An 18,644-nucleotide genomic window follows, 5' to 3' on the forward strand; every position below is an offset into this window, starting at 1 on the left:
AGAAGTGAAAAGGACGTGAGCCCTCTGAAGAATAGGATAGGGCAAAGGAGGGAAACAGTGTTGAAAAGCAACAATGATACACTGACCTTCTGGACTGTAGTGGTCAGGTCCAGGCAAAGCTGGATGATTTTGTTCTTCGTTACTGAGAAATCAGTGATCCCCGTAAATGGAGCCCTGGAAAGCAACAAATGTTCTTTAAAAAAAAAAAAAGGGTGGGGATCCCTGGGTGGCGCAGCGGTTTGGCGCCTGCCTTTGGCCCAGGGCACGATCCTGGAGACCCGGGATCGAATCCCACATCAGGCGCCCGGTGCATGGAGCCTGCTTCTCCCTCTGCCTGTGTCTCTGCCTCTCTCTCTCTCTCTCTGTGACTATCATAAATAAATACAAATTAAAAAATAAATAAATAAAATAAATAAAAAATAAAAATAAAAAAAAAAAGGGGGGGTTGTGGGCACCAGGATCCTGCACCATATATGCTGAAACGCATGGCCACACCACAGGCTGGCTCAGAAGACTTGTCATGCAACTGTTTCCTCCCCAAAACAGGAATGTGAACAGAAAAGAGACAGAGATGTGCTAGATAAAAACACATCATAAAATGAGCCAAAAGAATTAATGTTCCTATAGAGGTCAACTAGGAGCCTTCAGAGCAGCCAAATAATCATGAGCATTTACCGACAGTGAAGCACAGCTTCAGCACGGTTCCAGACCTTCTCCAAGTGGAGCTTCATTGGCTCCTGCCATTCACCCTTTGAGTAGCCTCCAAAGGGACCCTAAAATCCCCCACAGAGCCAGAACCCCTTCAGAGGTGGAAGTGACAGGAGAGGGACAGGCCTAAGTGCAGCTCGGGCCCTCCACTGATTGGACAGTTGAGTGCAGGCGTCACTTACCTGTCCAGCCAAGCTAATAAGGCCTTGGCCGCACCTATTAGCTCCACCACGGAAGTCAGGAACTCATTGGGGGGCTTATGGGAAGTGTTTCCATCATAAGCCGGACTTTTCCGCCGGCTACTAATGTAATTTTGTAAGTTGTGGGAAGATGCCCGCAGTTTCAGAACTAAGTTCTTCATATTATCGGTTTCCAGGCCATAATTCTGTGGAAAAATAAGATCAAAGGGAAAAAAATCAAAACAATCAACAATGTCCAAACTCTTATAATCACTCAAAAGCCCATCGAGCAACTTGAGTAACTCTAACAACACCATAAAACCCTCCATGATTTACCCATGGTGCCGATCTTCCCCACTCCAGCTTCTTCTGTTCTGCATCCAGCTTACTCCAGTCTTGGGGATTTTGTTCTTGCTAGCTCCTCTTTTCAAAATGCTCCTGCCACAAATCTATGCATGGACAGCTCTTTCCTACATTTACATACTAGCCCAAAGGTTCCCTCATCTTTGAGGCTTCCCTGACTATCTAGGGTAGTAGTTTCTCAGCCGAAGCCCTACTGACTTTTAAAGCCCAGGATTCTCTGTTTTGGTTGGGGTGAGGGGGAGAGGGAGGATTCCCATACATTGCAGGATGTTTAGCAGCACTCCTGGCTTCTACTCATTAGAGGCCAGTAGCACCCTCTCCCTAGTTGTGACAACCAAAGAGGTCTCCAGACATTCCAAATGCCCCTTGAGGTCACTCCCCAGCACATCACTGATCTGCCACTTCTCTGAACCACCATGTTGGGCACCATCTTCCTCCATGGGGACGCAGAGCCTGAGAGCCGAGTTCTGTGGCCAGCTCACTGCCATAGCAGCAGCACAGCAGACAATCAAGTATTCACCAATGGATGAATTTCCATCAGGTGAGACTAGCTTGCCCAGAAACGGAGCAGCACTGACCAGATGTCAATTCACCCAAAATGTAATTTCCGTCTCTTGAGTTTATAACCTGGGTTCTTTCTGGATAACATTCAGCTTACTTTGGTACTTTGAAAAAAATGAATCACATGTGATAGGTAGAGAACAAAACCCAGAGGCAACACCTAAATCTAAGATGACTTTGGGGGAAGGAGGGATGAATTTCTGTATTCAACTGCATGTACATTCCCCAAGTTGGTGTTTCATTATTTTAACAAAAAATTAAGATATTTCTGGGGTATATTAAATTGTTTCAATGGGATCCCAAACCAAAAATGTGGTGCCATTTAAACATTAGGAATAACAGAATGGCCAATATTACTGAATACGTACTCTATGCCTTTCCAAGATTGGGCCAACTGATCAACGAGTATTATCTCGGAGAAAAAACAAGTGAAGGTGGAAATGATAGGCTCTCTTTTTTACCGGTGATGAAACTGAAGCACAGAGCCATTAAATTCTCCAGAGAGGTGGGATTCTAAATCAAGGCCATCAGCAGTGAGGGCACAAAGTTTTGATCGCTATGCTGCATGGTCCCCGTCCACGCTCCCTGCCCAAGACAGGACAGAAGAAGACAGAAAACAGGATGGGTAGTTGACAAGGAAAAGAAGAGTAGCCAGTGGCCCTGGGTCTACAAACTACCAAGCTGGTTAACTCCTCCCAAATTCTATCCTGACCTGCTCCATCCCCCGATGTTCAAGAAGTTAAGGTTTGTATAGTAATAAAAGTTCCAAGTAACTTCTGGTGACACTGACTGTAGCTGGGTTTTCACTACAGTAAAATGTTCATGAAGCTTAAATTTATGTTGCTCCCTATAGTAAAATAAAAAGTGCTGTTTAAAAAATTTAGATAAAAATTTTGAGAAGAAGTGCACAGGAGTGGCTCAGTGGTTGAACATCTGCCTTTGGCTCAGGATGTGACCCGGGGTCCTGGGATCGAGTCTGCATCAGGCTCCCCACAGGGAGCCTGCTTCTAACCTCTGCCTGTGTCTCTGCTTCTCTGTCTCTCATGAATAAATAAATAAAATTAAAAAAAAAAAAGAAATTTTGAAAAGAGTACAATAAAAAAAAAGAAAAATATTTCCCCAGATCCATTAAATGGAAGCTGTCTTCAACAAGATTTAAAATTTTCATAGTAAGTACATTATTTCATAATTTTATGAAATAAAATTTCCTAATAAAAATGTTTGGTCTTAACAGTAATGTTCTATCCAAATCTCATATTCCTTCATATTTTTCCTGTCATTTTCTACAGACTAAAATATGACATTGTCCCTCAACAGAGAAGACAAAAGTAACAAAGATGGATTTTCATCATGCTTTTTAAATTCAGAGAATCAAAGACTCACAAGTGAATGGATAAAGAGCCACATAACAAGCTTGTTTTGAAGGACTTGTAACTAATTAAAGGGAACTGTCCCCTCATTCAGTCAATTACTTAGGCTGCCAACTTCCATCAAGAGTTCTGAACTAAACACAGGGAAGTTAGCTTTCTATAATCGTTGTCACCAGAAATGACTTGGGACTCTTATTACTACACATAACATTCACTTCTTGAACTCAAAGAGGATTAAACATATTTCAGTGTTTTGAGAATTGTTAAACTTCAATCTCATATAAACCTCCCATTTTTAATATTCAAATAAAGGGGAAGTGTTCGCTTCTTGTGAACTGGTTCTTTTCATTTCCACTCAATGCACTCGGATTCTGGTTTCCCACCCAAAACCCATCATGGGACTGGAAGGATGAACAGAGGCAGCTATAATGGAGTACAGTTTTAACAAGATAGAAAGAAGGAGCAAAGGAAAGACCATTCCTTCCCCTTCCACCCCATTCCACACAAGAAGAGAACAAGAAACTGATTATATTAGCTCAAGAGAACCTCTAATGTAGAAACATAAGAAACCTCTAATGTAGAACCTCTAATGTAGAAACCAAGTAAGGAATGAAATGAGTGTCTGAAAATCTGTACACATACATAAACCCTTCTGTGGATATCTCGATCCTTAGAGGTGAGCCATCAGGGGTTACCACTTCCTGGTCTGGCTAGAGAAATTACACAGGAGGCAGGCAGATTCCCACTCTTCTAGTGCCCTAATTATGCACATTTTAGCTAAAGATGAATCTTATACTTCTCTTCTACCTTCTTTTCCCATTCCTCCCGACCCTGTCCATGATCTAACATGTGTGATGAAGGTATGGCAGAGACACACAGTCTAAACCATCTCACTGGCTTGGATCAATGAAGTCACAACCTAAGTACTATATTCCACAGTTTTTCCCAAAGGCATTTAATATACTCATAAGCAAGATAAGTTAAATACAAACTGTCAGCAAAGATTACTCTGCCTGCATGATTTCTCCCCATAATGAAGAGAACACTATTTTAATGATTTGCCATAGATGGGTAAATGATGAACTGAATAATGTCAGGGATATACAAGTGCAGAGAAGTGTCCTGTGCAGGTAAATATATTATAGGTATTTCATTTAAGCACACATTTAGGTGGCATCACTTAACATGTGTACTGATTTGACTTTGTTCACTTTCTCAACCTACTTCAATCTTAAAAATGAAGGACAGTTAAGTGTCTGACTCAGGCCCTGATCTCATCAGAATAGTCAGATTGAGCCCTTGCAATGGGCTCTGTGCTCAGGGGGGAGTCTGCTTGAGATCCTCTCTCCCTCTCTGCTCCTCTCTCCCTGTTGTAGGTGTGCTTGCTCTCTCTCTCCAAAGTAAATAAATAAAATCTTTAAGATATATATTTTATATATTAAATATATTAATATTTATATATTATATATTTTTATATATTTCTATATATAATATATAATATATACATATATGTGTCTACCTTGGTAACTAGGGTTTGATTGATTGGGCAACAAAAATGGGTTACAATTATACTTTCTTACTCTCAATCACACCCTCCAGACTAGTGTAGGTCAATAGAACCTGTTGCAATTAAGAAAATGCTCTCTATCTGCACTATCCAAATCTGATAGGCACTAGCCACCAGTAGCTATGAGCACTTGAAATGCAGCTTAGTGAAACTGAGGAACTGAATTTTATTTCATTTTAATTTGTTTTAAATAGTTGCACATGGCAAATAGTTGTCCTACTGGAAAGAGCAGCCCTAGAGTCTGCCCCAGAGAGGTGGAGAAAAGTTGGGCTCAGACTCTGAATTCAATCCTGGGAAGTGGTCTTGGTTCTACTTCACAATACAAGCCCTGTCTGAGCTGCACCAGCTTGCCAAGGTCAATATTGGCCAAAGGCAGTGGTGTTCTCTCTTGGCTCTCTTCTCTATCTGTGACTAGATATCTGTGGACCATCTGCTCACTGGTTTTGGAATCTTCACCAATAGCTAGTCCCTTTTTTAGGTTTTTATCCATTGTATCTGCCCTGTTCTTTCCAGAACTTTCCAATGGTTTTGTTTTTTCCTCTCTTTAATCTAAATTCTACTCACTTCCTGTGCATCACAAAACCAGCAGCCACCAAACCAAGTTTACATTACAACCTCTTTTATAACCCCAGGGCCAACAGCAAATATATATTAACTGCCGAAGGGGTGGGTTGTTCAAGGGGAAAAATTATCACTATATATACAAAGATTATATATAATGTAAATGGATTAAACAAATAGTATAATTAACATATACATTTATAATAGGAACATTTTAAAGGGAGATTATATCAAGATGAAAAGATACTTTAATCAAATTCTAAAACCCTCCCCAACCCAGGAAAGGCACACTCATTTGAGAACCCTCCTGTGACCCTCCTGTCAAATGCCTTCACTGGCACTGTACTGCACAAAGCATGTCCAGAATGAGTTTGAGGTCAAACCTTTGCCTACAAAGGAAATTAGAAGGAAATTGTAGGAGATAAAATGCAGCTTTAGGTTCTGGCATTTGTCCAGCTTTGTTCGCTTCGGTCCAGTATTTTAAGAGGTAGGGAAGGGGTAAAAGCAAAGAGGCAGTTGCTGTGTTTATTATCTGGCTTGCTATAAACTACATGCCTCTAACCTACCCTTCCTCCTCACCTCTCATACTGTGCATTGCAAAGTAATTTACTTGTCCTCAAAGCCCTTCCTCGAAGTTGAAAGAGTCAAATCAAATGAGCAGAAAAGATGGAAAAGTGATCTTCCCAGAAAGTATAATAAAAGTAAACTCAAATATGTTTCACTGAAGGAAAAAAAAAAAAACCACCACCATACAGCTTTAATAATAAACAGGACTCTAAGACATCTTCTGGGCAATGCAACACACACATTAGTGTACCGCCACGTCCAGGGAGTGTTACTGTACAGATGGGGAAAACAGACACCGTCGTTTCCCCAGAGGTCACAGAGCAAGGAGTGTGTAGCAGAGCCAGGATTAGAATGCAAAAAAGCCGGCCTCCCAGGCCAACACTCACACCACTTGGCCACAGCGTCTCCCCCGTGGCAGCTCATTTATCAACCACAAATAATTTCCCCATTACTTTTGTAAACAAGAGCAGCGCATCTCAGAGCAGGAGACAAAGCTCTGTCCATTTTAAGAAGAAGAATATGCACAATGCAGCAAGTGTTATATAATCAACGGAACGCAGACCAGCAATGGCAAAATAATCGGGAACACATTCTTTCCCACCATTCTCAGTGATGTAATTGTATATGCCCCTGGCTCAGGTTCACGGCGTTACTTAACCCAGCCTGAATGCTGCGGAATGAGTCCAAATCCTGACAGTTGGGGAAACTGTATCCTGAACGTGGCACCACACAGACCAGACGTGGATCCCACCGGACGGCAACCAGTTTGGAAACACCATGCCCTCACAGGTGTTTTTAGCCCACGCCTAAAAAAGTTACTCACGCAGCCATGGGTGTGATGCAAGAGTCACAACCTGGCAGGATTTAACTCATTTATGTTCAAGCCAAAGCTAATCCTCTTGCAAAGTGTAACTACGTTCACATTCTTTCCCACCTAGCTACCATTTCATAAGGTGATTACTGCAAGCACAAGCAGCGGTTATTTATATATCACAGATACCTGGGAAACATAAAAAAGGTTTTTATAGTAACAAAAATACATGAAAATCAATCGATTTCTCATTTTGGTTTAGAAGAGGGCATTTTCGTTCAGGACCATCTCCATCTTTTTATTCTCCACAGAAGATAAGAAAATGAAACTAACACAGACTTTTTCTGTAAAAGGCAAACTTCTTCTTAAAAGGCAAGATAGTAAATACACTGGACTTTGGAGGGCAACACGGTCCCTGTCACAACTACTCCACTCTACCACTGTAGCATGACAGCAGCCGCAGACAAAACATAAATAAACAGGTATGGCTGTGTGCCAATAAAACTTTACTGACAAAAGTAGCAGTCCAGATTTAACCCAAAGGCCACAGTTTGCCACGTCTTAATCTAGGAAATGATTTATTTTCTTCCTTTTTTTATGTTGTTTCCAGCTTATGCTTCACTTCAATGGATCATTAATAGAAGATGATGCTATGCTAAATCATGAATGAACATTGAGGATTTGAGAGAATAAAGATTCTAAAAACATCACCATGGCACAGATCATCTTTTCCTGAACTAACCAGTGCACAGAGAAGGTCGACAGCCTCCAACACAAGTTCCTGGTGTCCAATTCGCGTGACCCCCAGCTCCTCAAGATCCTGATGCGAAATCTTCAGCAGCTGTTCTCCATTTATCTTCTCTCGTTCAAATTTGTGGACATACTGCTGTAGGCAATCATCTAACCCTACCAAAAAAAAAGCAGAAGTCTATTATTGTCATTTTGTTTCCTTTACTCAAAACACTGCCCACATTTACATGAACTTCAGGAATCTCCCAATTATGTTCCAACTATTTGACTGTCTATACGATGTATATCCCACCTGATGGACACTTGTCAGATGTGTCCTCATCTTGTCATCTCAAACAGGTCTGCAATGTACAGCTTAACATTTTCAAATGGATTTAGCACAATTTTATGATGGTTACCTTTCCATTCCCTTTCAACTAAAATAATAAACACTAAACCCTTGCCGACTTGGAAATGCAAGTTATGCATACTAGACATATGTCTGTTTGCTAAGCAGTCTTCCTTTGGGACATCATCCCTGTCCCAGCCCATGTGCTCCCAGTGGACTTGGCAATCAAGATGCTTTGCCACAGTCGCTGGCCACAATATTCGACCCGCCGGCCAGTTATAGGTTCAAGGATGACCAAGCAGAACCAATCAAAATCGTCCCTGACACAGGAAGATAGAGGTTCTTCCTTTCCAGTTGGAAGCCATAAGGACACAACTTTGGGGATGCTGGTAGTCATTTTTCTGATCAGTTTTCTGAAAATAAATCCATTTGAGAGGAAGAAAATATTCCAATAATATCCTATATGCTCCTAGATCTAAACCTGCTTAAGGATACTTCTATCCCTACTATTTTTTCACTTAAATTGAAATAAATCCCTTTACAGCTTAAGCTTGTTTGTGCTGTGTTTCTGTCCCTTGCAACTGAAAAAGTTCTGATGAATACAGAATCCAAAGGAGAAGATATCAGCAGTGGTACCAGAGAAAGGCAATGTTAAATGGGTTAGCTCATGGGACTTTTTCCAGGTCAAATACCACTTCCAACAGTGTTGTATTTTAATGTTCTTATATAATGATTGAGATAGATAAAATAGGTAAGACTAACAGGACTTGGGTATCTTTATGCCTATAGAGAGAACTCCCCTGGTCAACTTGTTTCAAAGGTTTTACTAGAATAAAATTTTACACTGAGTCAATTGGTCTATTCAAGCCTAATAATGAAAGCCACCTTAGTGTTTTCAACAATGAGGCTAAAAAATGTTTAACCCCAACATAGAAGGCATGTTGCTGTCCTCTGCCACCCTCAAACACACACACACACACACACACACACACTTCACTTACCCCCAAGCTCTGCCATGTGGGTACTCTAGACTAGGAAAAGTAGACACAAGGTCTAGCACTTAGTTTTAGCAATACTAACGTCTATGGATCTTAAAAGCTGATGTGCTAGGTTAAATGATAACTTTCACCATTTGCCTCCCGATAAGATATAACAAGAAGAACAATGTCCTTACAACTATTTGGGACTACCAAATATAGGAAGAGGCGGTGAGAAAAAATCACTTTAAGGTGATTTGGAACCCCCTCATCTTCCCTCAAGTGACACCTATCTAGCCAAGAGGCTCCATCACACAGCAAGCAAAATTAGAGACACTGACATGAATCCAGCTCCACTTTGATGGCCATGAGCCACAAGTGGCCATCAGGGTGTGAGTGAATCAGACAGGCACTGGACGCTACCCAAGTCAGCAGGTATGGAGATGGATGCCACCACCCTGGCCCCAGGGCTATAGGCACTGTGTTCCAGAGCCCTGACACTCAGGGCCATCTGCAGAGGGGTGGCATCTATCTACAATCAGCAACGGTGACGAGGGCCAAGAGCTAAGGAGAGCCTCCTGACAGCTCTCTTCACAATTTATAGATGACTAAATTAGGGTGCATGGGGGCTACATAACCTGTCCACAGGCACACAGCTGGTAAGATGCCAAGAGAAGGATTTTTATAGCCATCTTCTTTAGCTCACTATGGAAGAAAAGGCTTCAAATGCAAATCAAGACCTATTTGGCACAAGCTCTGATCTTTCACATTCTACCCAGGGAAACACAAGATTATAAAAATTTCTCTCCAAGCATCTTCCTGAAAAAAGCAGTAGGGTCTAATTACAAACACTTATTAAGAGAGAATCACAAAACCTTAGAGGTACTTAGAAGGCACTGTCATTGAATCCAAACAATTGGGTAAGTATAAGCAAAAGTCTTAATTACTATGAATTTCACCCTAAATCACTTAGCCAGTTCTAAGCCAGATCACAGCCAATATCCTGCAATTGCCTCTCCATTGGGATGTCCTCTTCCGTTGCCCAGTTTTAAGCTTAAAAATGCATTTTTGTTTTAATGATCATAAAAGTTTAGGACCATCATGTAATACGTTTAAACTTTGTTGTGGCCAAACTGTTTCTCCCCAAAGTTATATGTTGAAGTCCTAATCCCTGTTACTCAGAAAGTGGCTGTATTTGGAGATAAAGCTTTAAAGATGTGATTAAGTTCAAATGAGATAATCAGGTTGGGCCCCAATCCAAGATGATTGGTGTCCTTAGAAGAAGAGGAGACATACATGGGGGCGAGTCTGCGTGAAGACACAGGAAAAAGAAAGCTATCTACAAACCAAGGAGCCAGCCCTGCCGACACCAGGATCTCAGACTTCCAGCTTCCAGAGGTAGGAGGAAATAAATTTCTGTTGCTTCATTACCCAGCCCATGGTACTTTTCTATGGCAGCCCCAGCAAACCAACACAAATGTAACAGTCTTTCGGTTCATTATTCATACACATGTCATAAACTCTCATAAACAAAACAAACAGGGACCGGTAGACTTAAAGTTCATGCTTACTGTGCCAAGCAAGCTCACTGTGCAAAGTAAAGTATAAAACAGAGATTCCTGTCAGTTTTCATGTGCAGAGTAAATCAATCCATTAAAATTAAAGTGAAGAAATGGATGCAGCATGGATGTTCATTAAACTTCATGCACCATGGATGTTCATTAAACTTCATCCCTGAATAATAAGTAGAAATAAAGATGAGGCCAGATTCCTCTTTTAATTAACTGAAGGGTTTCACTGAGGGAACAGGATTTCAGAAGTAGCTTGAGAGCATGAGGAAATATTCTGGACACAGGGAAGGGGGAGGTGCGATGAGGGTTCTTGATAGGATGAAGGTTGTAAATATGATCAGAGAGAGAGAACTTGAACAATACAGACGAACATTTCCCTGAGAGGAAGGCCAAAATCTCCTTAAGGATTCTGGGGGAATATAAATGACCTAACCTCAAATAATCAAAAGATCCCTGACATATAGGATTATCAATTGGGAATGCCATGTTGCTACTGACCTAAAAACAGCATCTATAGTGGCATAAAAACTTCCTCCCAAGGGATAAGTATGTTGAATATGTTCGGGTTTAAATAATGTTGCCCCCAGTTTTATTATCCCAAAATGTTATGGCCTATTAGTCATATCCCACTGATCGGAATACAGTCAAACATTTGTAAACAGCTAAATTATTTAAACTGTTACACAGCCCCACAAAGGAGGAGAAAATCCCTAATTTCAAGGAAATTGGTCTAATCATTTTAGAATTTGAAACACACACTTTGACCTCTTTGTCACATGTACCTATTTGCCAGATCCTTGCTTCTAGGAACTTACAGAACGTCTAGCAGAACCGAGAGAAACACATCATTAAATAAAATTAAACACATTCCATTTACACAAATTAAACACATAATGCAATGTGCAATAATCAGGAAGGAAAAGGAAAGGGAGCTCCAAAAGAATGCAAACCACAGTGAGGGAGGCCCAGACTTCCTCCACTGTCCCCAGATCTGGCAGTGAATACTCTTGAAGTTTCAAAGAAATCCCAAATGGGAAAAGGAAAGAAAGAAACCACTCACCCCAGTGGTAGAATGAGACAAGGCAGTAGTTATGAGCCTGAGTATCAGTACTGATCCCACTTCTTGCTAACTGGAGAAAGTTCCTTAGTTCTCCGATTTGGAAACCACGGATAACAACACTACCTACTGCACAGATTCATAATGAAACGGAAAGGGTCGTTATCTGGAATGGGCTTAAAATACAATGAAGCACATAGTAAATACTCTGCAAATACTGTTAAATACAAAAATGTGATTTATTCAGCTCCTCAATTTGCTAAGTGTTCAGAATAAAAGTTGCTAGGGAGACACAGAAACTCCCAAATGCTTTTAGGCAGCCACTCCTGGGAACACAGTAAACTAGAGACAACAGCTCACATTACTGTCCTCCCTAGGAGGTGTTCCCAAATATGAGAGCCTGCAATAATCATCGATTCCACCTGAAAAATGTTTTCTGATTTATACCAGAATAGAAGCATCATGAAAGCTGAGGCTTCCTTTTGTTCTCTGTTTATCCTCCAGCATCTAGAACACTGCCAGTGCTTAATACTATCTGTAGAAGTACATGAATGTGTTAAGAAAGACAAGGAACTTCACAAAAATATTAATGTCACACCAATGAACAAGCCACCTGATTTTGCTTTCCCATGCGAGTTAGTAACTAAAGAGAAGGAAACTGCGGGCTGTGATATCATCTATAGGTACATGCTCCAAGTTTCCATGTTTCAAGATTAAAGAAGGTCATGTCAACATTAAGGAAAAGTATCATGCACAACACAAAACACCAAAGTAAAATTCCAGACCTTGACAAGATACTTGTCCCCTACTAAAAATGATTCTTTATTAATTAATTAATCTCTCTGAAGTGTGGGAAGGCTTCTGTACACAAAGATTAAGAAGTTAGAGTAAATGATCCACTATAAAAAACATAGAACTATTCTCTTCTTATTTTCTGCAGGAGATGACGATCAGATCATTGACTACATCATCTTCCTTTCTGCTGGTGAGGCCCCCTGGAAGGGCCCTCCCTCTCCATGGCTATGCTTTTGGCCTGTGTGCTCAAGTCAGCAAAAACTATAGTTCTACAAATATAGTGAGCCTGGATCAGTCTTACAGTATTTTACACCTAGTACTTTTTTTTTTTTTAAGAAAATTTTTTTAAAGATTTTATTTATTTACTCATGAGACACACACTGAGAGAGAGAGAGAGGCAGAGGTAGAAGCAGGCCCCATGCAGGGAACCTGATGTGGGACTTGATCCCAGGACTCCAGGATCATGCCCTGGGCTGAAGGCAGGCACTAAACCACTGAGCCACCCAGGGATCCCTACACCTAGTACTTTTGATCACTGACTGAAGCATGTTTTAACCAGACGGTTTTCTCCTGTTTGATTCAGAAATTGGTTTAGCTAAAGCTTATAAGCTCAAGTCTCATTCAGGACTTTTAAGGACCACAAGTGACAGATGATGCAAATAGAATCCAGGGATGCAGTATTGTTCAACCAGGAGAATCAATTACAGATCACACAAATTCAATTTAGGTCAACACAATTTATGGTACAACTATCATGTGCATGACTTTCTACTGCGAAGGAGATGAGGAACAGATCAGTTTTTGATGATCTCAATCGGAGGCAAGGAAACAAGACTTGGGTCACATATGTGTGTGTGTGTGTGTGTGTGTGTATACATATATGTAATATATACATATATATACCTAAAATATTATATATATGTATATATTATATATATTTATTTTTAAATAAATATTATATATATATATGTGTGTGTGTGTATCTAAAATATTCTTGGAATTCCCAACACTTTTAAAAACATGAAACAGTAAAGACCTGACATCAAAGTTCTTCTGCCTTCCCAATTGGCTGACACTCCTGATCCAATTTGTTACAGTATCTGACAAACATGGTCTTTTGCTAAAGATTAAAAAAAAAATCAAGTTTCCAACAAAGCTCAACATGGTTAAGTTTCTATGTGGGCATAATATGATTAACGGAGCAAAACCAATTTCAGAGCATGCCAAAATTTAGCATCATGCTGTACTGGTAGGACCTCCAAGGGCCCTTTTATGAAGTGAGCCATTCAACTCTATCCCTTTAGAATGGCTTTTTTTGGGCATCCTGGCTTTACTGAAGTCTTTAGACCTTAATTTTAAAACTAGCTGATAAAACTGGCTTAAATGTGGTAATCTAAGTTTTGGCAATAACACTATGTTTGAGACATGGGGGTGTGTAATTTTAAAGGATTGAGGAATTCTTCTTGCCTGGTTGGACTGGCTCTTGAATGACTGACCTTTCCTAAAGAGTCAAAGCTAAAACCAGTGTCACTAGGTAACATGGGGGAGAAAGGGAACCCAAGTGCCACCTATCAGGGGCAGCCTGAGACAGAAGGGCACACACCTAACTGTCCTGTTGCCTTTGCCCCTGGAGGCCTCTGATAGTAGCACTTCTTCCCTCTAGTTCAGAAGGATCCAACTTCTTTACAACCTCATCCTCTGTCCCCTGTCAGTCTATCCACTCTGAGGGAAGAAACTGCAGCCACATATACCCTTTTTTGGCTCAGGATCCACGGTCCTCCCTCATAGATCTCAAGAGGACAAGGAGTAGCATGAAAAGGAATACAAACTACACAGTGCAGATAATACAAGCACAAGGAAACTATAAAAAGTGGTAAGATCTAACGAGAATCACTTGAAATGTGGTGTCACATGCCATTTATGAAGAATCACACCTAAATATGTATTTGTCTTGTGATTTTTTTCTTTTTAAAAAATGTTTTAGGGACACCTGGGTGGCTCAGCGGTTAAGCGTCTGCCTTCAGCTCAGGGTGTGATCCTGGAGTCCCAGGATCGAGTCCCACATCGGGCTCCCTGCATGGAGCCTGCTTCTTCCTCTGCCTATGTCTCTGCCTCTCTCTCTCTCTCTCTCTCTCTCTGTCTCTGTCTCATGAGTAAATAAATAAAATATTTAAAACTAAAAAAAAAGTTTTAATCTTTAGCTTTTCCTTTGGAAATGTCTATTTTTTATGTTAGGTTTTATAGTATCCCTTCACTCTGTCCCCTTCATCCTATGTGACTGTCACAGCTAAACCCTCTTGCCTAGGTTTCTACAGTCATCTAAGAAACTGGCTGCCATGCTCAGTCCCCTCTTCCTTTTAATTCATCCTCTACCATTCCATCCCAGCAAAACCATCCTACCCTTTACAGATCCAAGTCCGTGAGCCCTGGAGGGTCTGTCCTCTTCCAAACTTCCCTGCACTCCCACTTTTCTGGGACATTCATTTTTCTGGTGAGAATGTAGAAATGCTTTCTCCAAAAGGAACAAAAGTATGACTCTCAGGTTAGCCAATTCAGATCACGGGCCAAATTCGGCCCACTGCCGGGTTTTGTAAGTCAAGTTTTATAGGAACACAGCCACATTCTTTCGCACATACTGCCTCAGGCTGCCTTCACGCTACAGTGACAGAACTGAGTGTGTGACAGAGACCAAGCGGCCCACAAGGCCTCAAATATTTACTATCTGGCCCTCTACCAAGCCCTGGTGTAACTAACAGCAGTGACGAGTACAAAGTGATGATAAACCTGCCAAGTGGAAAAATAGACGAGACCGGGATTTAAGTGAATCTGTTTTTTTCTTTTCTTTTCTTTTTATATTTTTCAAAGAATCATTTTATATAACTACACTGAATTAAAAGGCAGAGAAAATGCTATCTCCCCTCCACCACAAAAATCCTAAACATGTTTCAGGACACTTCTTCTTACAACTTTTTATCTATTTTATTTTACTATTTCCTTTTGGTCAGTTCTTTTTTTTTTTTTTTTTTTTTTTCTTGGAGTAATGATAAAATTCACTAATTTTCAGTGCACAACTAGATGAATTCTGGCAAATACATACATGATGTAACCACAGCACAATCACGATATAAACACTCTATCACCCCCAAAAGTTCCCTTTGCTGGTCAGTTCCCTCCCTGCTATCCCTGGTAGTCAATGAACTGCTTTCTACCAAAAGGAACCGTATTTCTTATTCTGGCCTTTACTCCATAGCCTGCCTGTGTTACCCTGGTTAAACCACTTTTCCTCACAGTTCTTGGGCTCCTCAAACACGGATGAGCTGGCTCGGATTAGAACTGACACCCATGCATACAACTACCCACGGCTCTGATTTTCTCAGTCATCCTGCCACACACCTCTGGTTAAATGTAATTTGAAGAAAGAGGACCACCACACAATGCCTTGAAAACTGGATTAGAAGACCTCTTGGTTCCTTTGAGGTGTACAAGTATATGCTCTTATAAACATGTCTGAGTTAGCATGAGTTACCTTCACTTATAATGGCCAAAAATGCAGAAGGAAAAAGACTGCCCAGAAACTTAAATCTCAAACATCCTCAGAGCCGGAAAATAATGAGCAAGTGAATGAAGTTGGTCTTGGGGAAAACCCAGTCCGGTTTTCTGTGCTGATTAGAGTCCGAACATATGAAGTCATCCCTATGGCTTCTGTTGCCTTCAAAGCACAAGCTGGATGAAACTCAAACACATGGAAAGAACCAGCAACAAGAGCCCTGGAAGCCCAATTAAGAACCAACCAAGTTCTTTCACTATATTATTTATGGAATGAGCAACTGCTTTTGAGGAGGAGGGACATGGTACTGGACGTTTTTTAGAGCACCAAGCTGACAGCACAGTAATGCTGAAGACCAAGTATAAGTCTGTGCTCTTAACCATTTGGGAAAAGCTGGTCCACATATCACACATCACTAAGAGGGTACCAAATACGGAGCAATAAACCCAGGCTTCAATTTCTTACAAGAAGCAATAACAAGGAGAGCAGACGGCAGTCAGTATTTTGTTTATAAAGCAAACTCAGCTTTCTTGCTAATAACTAATGCCTTCTAAGACTTATGTCACTCCAAAGACATCAAAAAATGTAACCAAGAAACAACCACTCTTTGGGTTTCACTGCAGAAGCAGACGATCCATTACCGAAACAAAACTTGGAAACAGCAAATATATCCATGCCAGGATAACTTAAGGAGGTAAAAATAGAAAGACTACCTTAGCTCAAAGATTCGAGTTACCCAGAAACGGTCAGTCAAATGGCTTACCCTCATTTGAGGTTTCTGCACTGGTAAGTAATGCCTTCCAGCTGGCAATTTTCACCAGGAAACTCTGCGTCAAAGTAGGCTTTGCAATCTGACCCTGTCCCCTCCCACCCTCCAACAGATGCAGCACCACACTGTGAAAGGGACCCATCCTGCCATCTCTTAAGCATCCTGAGACTAGCCATGAAGGAAGTAGTGCCCTGAGTGGAGACATGGGAAATGAAAGCTGCATTGTCTGCAAACATCTTTTTCAGGAGATCCTGATCCTGAGCTAAATACTAAAAAAGAACTGACAAACGCAAATCCTGATGCAAATCAGAAGCAACCAAAGAACCAGTGGTCTAAAAAAGATGATCAGAATTCAGAATATAGGGCAGCCCTGGGTGGCTCAGCGGTTTAGCACCGCCTTCAGCCCAGGGTGTGATCCTGGAGACCTAGGATCAAGTCCCACGTCGGGCTTCCTGCATGGAGCCTGCTTCTCCCTCTGCCTGTGTCTCTGCCTCTCTCTCTCTCTCTCTCTCTGTGTTTCTCATGAATAAATAAATAAAAACTTAAAAAAAAAAGAATTCAGAATATAATGGCAGTCCCAAATGTTCAGCTTTGAGTCCTCCTCCACTGCCTGCTGCCCTCAGAAAAGTATCATGAACATGAAAAGGTAACACTGAGGGCAGGGAAGAAATCTGACATTGACTTATGTATGTCTCAGGGTGGCTACTGTGTCTGTGTATATAAGGCTTATACAAATATCCCAGTAGATGTTCAACACAAAATGCAAAACAATTTTTTCAGACTCCAAAAATAAAAACAAAGTTGTGGAGGCAAACACAAAAGATTTCACAATGCTCTAGGGGGAAAAAAGTGTACTTTCCAAGGCTGGTTGGTGTAATTCAGTAACCAAACCACTGTATCCAATTCTGCAATGCTTGGACCAAAAGGGGGGGGGCAGGGCAGGAAGAGTAAAATGTGCAAGAGGAGAAAAGAATGTACTTCTCTCAATCTAAGCTGTGCCTTCCCCTGCCTCTAACACAACTTATTTTTGTCAAAACTATAAATTAGATTTGCTCTAAAACCAAACATTGGCTACAACTCTTATCACTGGCATGCTCACAGTGAACCGAGGGAAGAATTAACTAGTTCCTCACACACAGTAAGCCTAAGTTTCGAGCACTGAGGAGAATCAACCAGTAGGTGGACCAGGCAGTGACCATGGCAGCAAGCCTGGAGGCCAGCCTTCATCTCTGCCCATCACTTGGGTGTCCACACTGCCCAGGGGAAAGCTCCAGTGTTGGGGGTGGGGGAGACACAACACATGGATCACTTCCATTCCACCTGGGCCCATCAGGGTTTCCAGGGAAAGAATGCCACTTGCCTAGTCCTCTACCAACACTGCCATCATCACTTCAAAGTGCACAGTCCCAACAGCTGGGCTGCATGTTAAATGAAGCCCCTGGGCTAACAGGAGGCTGCACAGTTTATAGAGCACCCGCACACACGGTATCTCATTGCTCTGTGCAATGACCCTAGGGAGGATGCTGGCCAGGTTGTAATTACCTCCACTCCGTTGATGAGGAAGCCAAAAGGAGAGAGTGGGTTCCCCAGGACATCATGCCAGTAAACAGGCAAGACTAACACAGAACCCAGGCCTCAATCAGGCTCCCAAACCCTTGTGGGGTCTGAGGTGGTCAATGAAGAAATGAAAGGATGACAAAGAGACTGAATTAAGCACATTATTTCACAGACTATGTTTCAGGTACCATGTTGAACACCACAGAAACGCTGTAACATACAACTGATGTTCAAGTCACTGAAGATTAAAGGACTGTAAAAAAAAAAAAAAAAAGGAAAGGACTATTATTAAGCCTATTTTATAGGCTAGGATCAGCGGTAAGGCAGAGTAATTAAGGAACAGGGCCTCCGGGGCCAGACTGCCTGGACTCAGCTCTGCTACTTCCCAGCTGTGTGACCTTGGGCAAGTTACTTAACCTCTCAGTGCCTCAGTTTTTTCATTTACAAAATGGAAAAGATAGCAGTACCTAACTTGTGTGGTGATCTAGATGATTAAACATGTTAAATATTCTTAAAGCACTAACAATTATGATGATAGACACACAGTAAGTACTATTTAAGTATTTGTGAAAATAAAAATTTTAAGTTTTGTGTATTGTTTGTTTT

The 18,644-nt window shown here is 41.2% G+C and overlaps 1 protein-coding gene across 1 annotated transcript in view; it reads right to left on the reverse strand.

The window, feature by feature from the left end:
- Window positions 1-18,644, reverse strand: part of CNKSR3 (CNKSR family member 3) — an 88,053-nt gene that overhangs the window by 27,885 nt on the left and 41,524 nt on the right. Inside the window, exons 2-4 of the mRNA XM_038526372.1 lie at window positions 7,430-7,593; window positions 891-1,093; window positions 87-174 (exon numbers count right to left, since the gene is read on the reverse strand). Of these exons, the coding sequence (XP_038382300.1) occupies window positions 87-174; window positions 891-1,093; window positions 7,430-7,593 (455 nt within the window). The remainder of the gene's footprint in view (window positions 1-86; window positions 175-890; window positions 1,094-7,429; window positions 7,594-18,644) is intronic.

Source organism: Canis lupus, chromosome 1 (genome assembly GCF_011100685.1).
Source record: "Canis lupus familiaris isolate Mischka breed German Shepherd chromosome 1, alternate assembly UU_Cfam_GSD_1.0, whole genome shotgun sequence".
Taxonomy (NCBI): Eukaryota; Metazoa; Chordata; class Mammalia; order Carnivora; family Canidae; genus Canis; species Canis lupus.